This window comes from Gigantopelta aegis, chromosome 4 (assembly GCF_016097555.1).
Source record: "Gigantopelta aegis isolate Gae_Host chromosome 4, Gae_host_genome, whole genome shotgun sequence".
In the NCBI taxonomy this organism is placed as follows: domain Eukaryota; kingdom Metazoa; phylum Mollusca; class Gastropoda; order Neomphalida; family Peltospiridae; genus Gigantopelta; species Gigantopelta aegis.
In genome coordinates, this window is record NC_054702.1 from 112,761,968 (window position 1) to 112,770,638 (window position 8,671).

General features: G+C 33.1%; 1 protein-coding gene across 1 annotated transcript in view; it reads left to right on the top strand.

The window, feature by feature from the left end:
* LOC121372531 (transcription factor SUM-1-like) overlaps nt 1-8,321 on the top strand; it is a 24,179-nt gene extending 15,858 nt beyond the window's left edge. Inside the window, exons 2-3 of the mRNA XM_041498898.1 lie at nt 2,101-2,173; nt 6,015-8,321. Coding sequence (XP_041354832.1) covers nt 2,101-2,173; nt 6,015-6,145 — 204 coding nt within the window. The 3' untranslated portion in view covers nt 6,146-8,321. The remainder of the gene's footprint in view (nt 1-2,100; nt 2,174-6,014) is intronic.
* Nucleotides 8,322-8,671: the final 350 nt, after the last annotated feature.

Here is an 8,671-nt window from a genome sequence, read left to right on the forward strand (position 1 = left end):
CAAGCAACATTTTATGATAATAAGTCCTATCATATTTATCACCATTGGTTGGAGAGCCATAACAATATGTTCAATGATATATTTAAATTTGGGGTCTCTTTCAACCTGTCACCCTCTTGTGCTGGACCTAGTCAGAGACTGTACATGTGTCCAGGTTAGACATGCCTGAACCGTGAATGGATATGAACGTGGTAAAAGTATTTGGTTTTGAATCGGTTACATTCTGTTTGGTATTAAAGCCACGTGTAAAATTCAAATGTTTTATAGCCGTTTAACAACAGCTAACCATTTCGGTCAAGCAAAACTAATTTTAGTGAATAATATGTGTATTTTAATGACCTATTGGAAAAAATACATTTTGTAATAAGAGGTTAAATTTAGTACATGTAGTATTATGTGATATGGTTGTTTATCTCTTGTGGTTTTAGTTTTAGTGTTTGTTTTGAGTTTGGTTTCGTCTTATAAATAAGTTGTTATTTTTATATCAAGCCACTGACTGCCACCCGCTGCCACCCAGTTCACTTAGCAGAACTATGGTAGTGAAAGTGATACACGTGAACAAACCATTAAAACAATTTATGATGGATTTGCACCTAACGTTTTATAATTCTACATAATTAATTAATTAATTATAATTTCAAGTTACTTACTTTATTATTTACTTATAAATATTTGTAGTATACATGTACAGTATACTTAGTAAAGCACTCTTAAAATCAACATGCTGGTTTGTTGTTGGACTTTTTTCAATTGGTATATATACTGAGAGGCATAAATAACGCAATGAGTATTTCCCTGATATTTTCTTATAGAAATAGTATGTCATCTATATCAGCCATGCAGACAAATGATATATTGGTAACAACTGTTCTTGAAAGAAAATATTGTTCAAATTGGGATTTTTTTTTTTTAAATGTAGTTTTAAAAAACATGCACAACTTGGGTGTTTTGGCAATAAAACCGCAATTTCTTAACATTATTTACCGTGGCATATTGAAAAACCAACAGAAAACAAACATTTGCTTTTATAGGGAGACGAGAGCAGGCAATGCACATGCAAAACAATTTTCATATAACAATTGTATTATGCGAGCCTCTGGCGAGCATAATACATTATTTTTATTCCTAATATATGATATTGACGATACCGAAACACACGAGGGTAATAATCTCTTTATCATATAATCTCAAGCTTAATACAACGTATTTTTGTAAACTGTACACGCAACTTTAATTTCAGTCCGCCATTACTAGATATTCAAATGACGTAAGAATATGTGGCGCGGTGTCTTTTTGAATGACGTCATTTTGGATGTCCATCAAAATAAAATAGTGCATAACGTTGTTTTTTTGTGTGTGTTTTTTCTGAAGGCTAGACAGCGTTCAGTGAAAAATTGCTATTGGATATTTTTATTTGACGACTATGAATGCATACGTCAATTACAGAGTAGTATGTTTGCTTAAATGTCAATAAACCTAATGCCGTGATCTCGATTAATTTACATCTAATTTGCAAAGTTATAAAATTCCTAAAGTATGTGATCTGAAAAATATCACATACTTTGATTGCACTGAAAATGTAAGATATATAATATATATATATATATATATATATATATATATATATATATACACACACACACACACACACACACACACACACACACACACACACACACATACATACTTTGTGTATGTAAAAGCTCAAAATTAATTCCACTGCCATTTATTATAAAGTTATTAACAGATTATGTAACATTTATTTTTACATACCATGTTTGCTGATTTGTTGAATCAGAGTATATATGATAAATACACTGGATAAACCAGTTGTGATTCTGTTGTATGATGTTAATATAATATCTATCGTTTTGGCAGCCTTCGAAAATATTTACTACCATATGACTTGATTTTCTACATATGTGGTGGTGGGTGTTATCATTACGCGCTGTGTTTTGGAATGTTGAAGTTGGTGAACTTTATTATTAATAATGATACCTTTAGAAACAAATTATTGATGCATTGAAGGAGGAGGATTTTGCTCATCACACTTAAAAGTTTTATAGCAGGTCTTGACATTTATTTGTTTTTCATTTCCAGACGGTACACAGTCCCAACTACTACGATAAGATGAATCACGTGAACGGGGAAGTAGCCAATAACTATGGCAACGGTGAGTGATGACACGGCTTCTTTGTTCAGAAAGTCCAAATGCTTTAAATAATTTTGCTAGCTGAAGGATATTCCAATATACGCATTTATATATTTATCAAGGCTACTTTTGTTAAACTTTGCATCTGGAAGAAAAGTTAATCGTAAAGAAAATATCAAATTTAAATACTTCTTTTAAAATTTACTTGATTTAATTTGGTTCGGTTAAAGGGACATTCCTGAGTTTAATGCATTGTAAGATGTTTCCGACCAATAAAATATTTCTACGATTAAATTTACATTTTAGGAAATAAAATGAAATTTAACCTTGTACAAATATTAGAACGATCAGAAACACGTTTAATATACAGCCATTAATATTTTATGCAGAAAAATATATTTGATATGTAATTACAATCGTTAAAAAGTCTCGGTTAGTCGATAACATCTTAAAAATTGCAGCAAACTCGGGAATGTCCCTTTAAAGGATTAACTTTTACGGACTTTTAATTCAGAAGGATTTATTATTATTATTATTCAGGGTCGTACCTAGCCAACAATATGTAGGGGGCGTAGGGGGAGGGGGGGGGGGGCAGTACAAAGCGATAAGGTAACAGAACCGACAGCCTTATTCAGATAGACAAAAGTGGCATTTTCAAACTAAAAAGGACACTTTTGTCCTAGTTTGTTGGGGATGCAACTTCCCCACTCCCCTCTCTAGGTACGGCCGTGGTTTTCACAATGCGATGACTGGTTGTGCTCAAAACAAAAAACAAAAATTAATATATAATAGTGGATTATGGCAAAATCTTGTACTTATTAAAGGTAACGGTGAAATTCAAGAGATAATGTTATATAATTACGTACTTTATACAAGTAAGTTTTTTTCAGATTTTAGAAGATATATACACAAATAAGCTCAGTATGAAATTCTTTTTTTTACAATTAATGAATAATCAATAAAACTGAGACAAATTATCAAAAAGCAATAGCTTGCGATAATTAGATGCACTAAATACTTAAACAAACGTTTGATAATTAACCGTACTAAAGAGAAAGTAGCTGAAAAGGGAATCTGTTTAAGAAATATAAACTACACTTCACTCTTCACCATGCATAAATACACAAAGTGATATAGATATATAAAGTGCAAACTACACAAACTGATGGGTTAAACGAGGCGTGCAAGGCGAGCTCGCCCGACAGAAGCTTGGCGGCGGAGGCTAGGTAAACAGCACGCCTCGCCGAGACCCACTCTTTCGCGGAGAGAGAGAAAACAAACACACGCACCAAACCGCAACCCGATCGGAATATTTACGTCTTCATGAACATTGCTTTCAAAATAAGGCTTACAGTTTAGACTGTAAATCGTGACGCGCGTGTGTGGCCGGAATATATTGCATGATAAATAAAAATAGAGAGTGGTTGTGGTAGAAAAGTTGTTATGCAGATAATGGATATAATAAATATAACTAAATCTTTATATTGGCAGCCCATTTTATTTTTTTACTTTGGTGGGGGAGGTTGGATTTTTGTTTGTTTGTTTGTTGTTTGTTTGTTTGTTGTGGGTTGGTTTTATTATTTTTTTGGAGGGGGTGTTCAATTTTATAGGTTTTTAATTATTTATTTTTTATTTTACTTTTTTTTGGAAGGGGTTGGTGTCGGGGGTGGGGGGGGGGATAACTTCTTGATTTTAGTTGGTTTATTTATACATATATAAGTCCAATCTGTAAATACGCTTTTGTTATATATGTTTGGATTGGTCCAAATAATATCAAATGACCTTTTTAAAAACCCGACGTCTATAACGGCATGGATCTCAATTTTGCACTACTTTCGACAATGCTTAGAAAACAAAAGAGATCATTTCAACTATTTTATTTACATCAAATTAAACGTTAATCGTTAATGTGGAATTAGTAAATGTTAGTTATTATTTAAAATTGTTTGTATTAATGTAAGAATTGACTCATTCGGCTACTTACGAACACCCCACCCAACCCCGCGCGCGCACACACACGCGCACACACACACACACACACACACACACACACACACACACACACACACAATGGGCATTCCTCTTATTCCATCTATTAATTTCCTTAAGAAATAGGTCGATTGTTATTTCACAGTATTTTATATTAATAAAATTATTATTATTTCAATTGGAATTGTAAAGACTGAACAGTCATGTTAAATACACAGTAACGCGCTACGCCGTACATAAAGCGGTTCTAACCTTCATACTTGCCGGAACGTCAAACATTATCACGTTCAATTTAAAAATGATATGGCCTAAAAATCTGTGCATGATTATATTTTATATAAATTAACCCCCCCAAAAATAGTACCTTAGCTTCGATCTGTATAATATATACATATATATATATATATATATATATATGTGTGTGTGTGTGTGTGTGTGTGTGTGTGTGTGTGTGTGTGTGTGTGTGTGTGTGTGTGTGTGTGTGTGTGTGTTAAAATGAAGTAAGACAATACGTAGAACCTTACAACAAAGACAAAAATACATATTCTGTAAGTGTTAATTAATAAATTATTATTGAAATGGTATATTTACATTATCAGTGATACTATAAAACCTGTGTGATGGATATACATCCCTGGACATACATGTATGACTATTTTAGTTCAACAGGCACGGGTCCAGACTGACTGAATGTGTCCTGACCCCTCTGTTGACGACGAGGTTTTTAAATAATTATTTTAAAGTGCATTCACAGCTAATATACAACATCCATTTAATAGTTCCACTTAGACCCCTTATAAAACCCCTGGATCCGCGCCTATTCAAATGCAACCTGATAGGTGAGAGTTTTGTTAATGAATTGAGTGATGCTATTTTTACATTAATTACTTGACATCGCCGTACCTAACTACAAGCCAGCTTACTTGTTCTGTAAGCTAAAGGTATGTAATGAAAACTGTCCGAGAAAGCTCGCTATTTGACGAACAACTCGGCAGCTGCTAGCAGCCATCACTCGAATCGGATAGTTTCCAAGTGGACCTGAGTGAAGCGATAAATACAGACCTAAACTATTTCACATATTGCACTACACACATTAATTAACTCAACGCTCTAATTATCTTTTTTCTTCCTCCTTTTTTTAAAAATAAAAACAAAAATATTACTATTATTAGTACTTCTGTATCTGTACAAGATAAAAGGCCACGATATAGTTAGTTAAATATATTTTTTAATTGTTCACAGATATATAAGCAGATTCAGGTTTGGCTGTCGTGAATTATAATCATTGCTAATTACATTACAAATATATTGAATAAGTATTTTATTACAATCGAGAAGTTACTACGTAAGGTCTTTATTACCTAAGTTCTGCAAAGATTCAAATCAACAAAACTACTATCATACACACAAGTTCACGATTTTTATTCGGTTCTTTGTTCTGAACTTCTACATGGAATGAAAACGATAAAACTATTATCAGATAAGATGCGATTTAGTAATATCAGTAAAAAGTAGTCATCAGTTAATTAGGTTATATTTAACGCGTATTGTTTCCTACTTTACCAGTTTTCGCGTTGGGGTGTCGTTAAACATTTATTCATTTGTTTCCTACTTTACCAGTTTTCGCGTTGGGGTGTCGTTAAACATTTATTCATTTGTTTCCTACTTTACCAGTTTTCGCGTCGGGGTGTCGTTAAACATTTATTCATTTGTTTCCTACTTTACAGGATACACAAATTGTGCTTATTAGGCTTGCAAATCTTCAAACTGATACAAGTCTGTTATATTATTATATTCGTGTGTATTTTTCCTACCTAAATAGGTAAAATGATTTTATAACAGTATATTAATATTTTAGTTTTTTGTTTTCCAGGATTCGAGCAGGTCCAGTCAAGTAATGGCGTCTCCAGTCTAGACTGTTTGTCGTTGATTGTAGAAAGTATCTCTCCCAACAACACGTCGCCCATCATGACAAACATGGCCACTGCAGAGCGGCCTTTGTGAAACTGACAAACATGGCCACCGAAGGGCGGCCGCCATGGCCCATATAAACAGAGCTAGAAGACGATTGAATTGTGAAACTGACAGATAGGCCGCCATAGGGCGGTGTTCCTGGTCCATATAAACAGAGCTAGAAGACGACTGAATTGTGAAACTGACAGATAGGCCGCCATAGGGCGGTGTTCGTGGTCCATATAAACAGAGCTAGAAGACGATGGAATTGTGAAACTGACAGATAGGCCGCCATAGGGCGGTGTTCGTGGTCCATATAAACAGAGCTAGAAGACGATTGAATTGTGAAACTGACAGATAGGCCGCCATAGGGAGGTGTTCCTGGTCCATATAAATAAAGTTAGAACATGATATATAATTGTGAAACTGACAGATATGGCTACCACAGGGCGACAAACATGGCCACCACAGCGGCCTTTTGAAGACTTACACATAAGGCCACTATTGAGCAGCATTTGGAGATATGTAGGAGTCCGATAATTCGTAACATATCTGTGTGTATGTGTGTATATCACCCCTCATCACAACTGTGGCCACGCATTGCAGCCTATGTGAGTCGTGTATACACGGCTTTAAGCCTTGGACGATGTTCTGTAAACCACTGATGAAACAAAGAGGCCATTTTATACTGGTCTGAAGATATTTGTTTTCAAAAGCTTTCAGTAACTGGAGCGCAAAGAAAACGGCAAAACATCGGTTATAGCCCGACGTTTTATACAAACCAATTTCAGAAATCAAGTTACACAAATTCTGGATATGAAAACAATAACAATATGGAATGTTGGTATTATGAAGCAGTCTGCTTTGAAAACGTTTGTGAGCAATCACACATTGAACTTGGAGAAAGGTGAAAGTCACCATTAGTTTACCGGAAAAGTTTGCGCGTGTATCACGCTCACATTTAAAATGGCTTGGACGTTATGCAATACAAACCTAACAGAGGCCTCCTGAGCTGCATGTGCTATGGGTTTCAGATGGAGAAGTAGTTTTTGAAATGCTATGCTGATGGTTATCTCCATTATTCGTCTCCGTTCTGGTAACCAATAATAGCAACAATACCGTTGATTCATGGACAGCTAAAACTATTACAACATTTAAAACAATGTTTTTTTTTCTATAAAGGCACAACAACATGAAGCTCCGTTTAGTACAAAAACCCAAAGTAAACACCATCAAGGACAACACAACACAGATAATAATAATAATAATAATAATAATAATAATAATGCACATAAAGTGTATACTGATTGGATTCGAAACTATTGCACTAAACCATGAGTGAATGCATGATGTGTTTATGTGTTTTGTAACCAAGGTGTTTTGTGTGTTTTTGTTTTTAATCTGATCAACATATATATACTAGTGTGAAATGTAAATTTTGATCGATATCAAAGCACGGGTCATCATCTAAGCAATAATGAACTATTTGGTGATAACATTTCAGCGGTAATTAATTAGTTTCAAAGTAATTTGCGATCCACATACAATCCCTAATAGCAAAATAAATTTGTGCTTCAGATTAACGATCATAAATCAGTTGCTTTGGGGTTTTTGAAACATAATTTAAACAAATAAAAAATTCTTACACGTAAAAGAAAAAAAAATTAAACATGAATGTATTTTTAAATATTTTAAAGAACCGATTTTCTGGGTATTTTTTTATAATGAATAGTTCACCATACACAGTGCCTTAAAATAAAAGAATAATTGTTTTGCTATTTATAAATATCAATTTATTTAAAGTTACGAATATGTCATATTTAATGAGCTAGTAGTGTTATTATTTAAAACATCTAGAGAATTATTTTTATTATCAAATGTCAAGGTGTTTACTAAGGCGTTGGACAAATATTTTGTTTTTAATTTGTTGTAAAAGATCAGAATATTAATTTGTCTATATTAACCATACAACTGATACAATTGACGAGATAACAAAAACTATTACATCAGTAATATTCTAGTATTAGTGCAACCAGTACGAGATAAGAACTATAAATAGTATATTTATATATATATATTGTTATTTGTATAATATACGAGAAAAAATATTTTGTTTACAAATAGTTGTGTGTGATTTGACTTTAGCTGTCATATATAATCTCTGTTGCTATAGCAACAGTGATGTTGTATTTATTAATATAAATCAAATGAAAATAAATATTTTTGCAATGTATTTTTGACCATGTCTTATTTTTCATATAGATGTATTTTGTGTAATATTTTTAGCTATGTTAAAGTAGCCATATCATAGTTACAAGGGCCATTTCGCTATTTTTATATTTATTTGTGATAAGGAAAAGTTTTTTAAAATGTCTTGCTGCAAATAACATTTTGTTTTAGCGGGTTTCCACTGAGACTATTATGTCAGAATTAAATTATCAAAAGTTTCACTCCTAACAGCCGATGATTAATAAATCAATGTGAGCTAGCGGTGTAGTTAAATAAAACAAATTTTAACTTAATTTGGGATAAATAATAATAAATGAATCGACCCCATACGTAATGTTTGCCTAAATA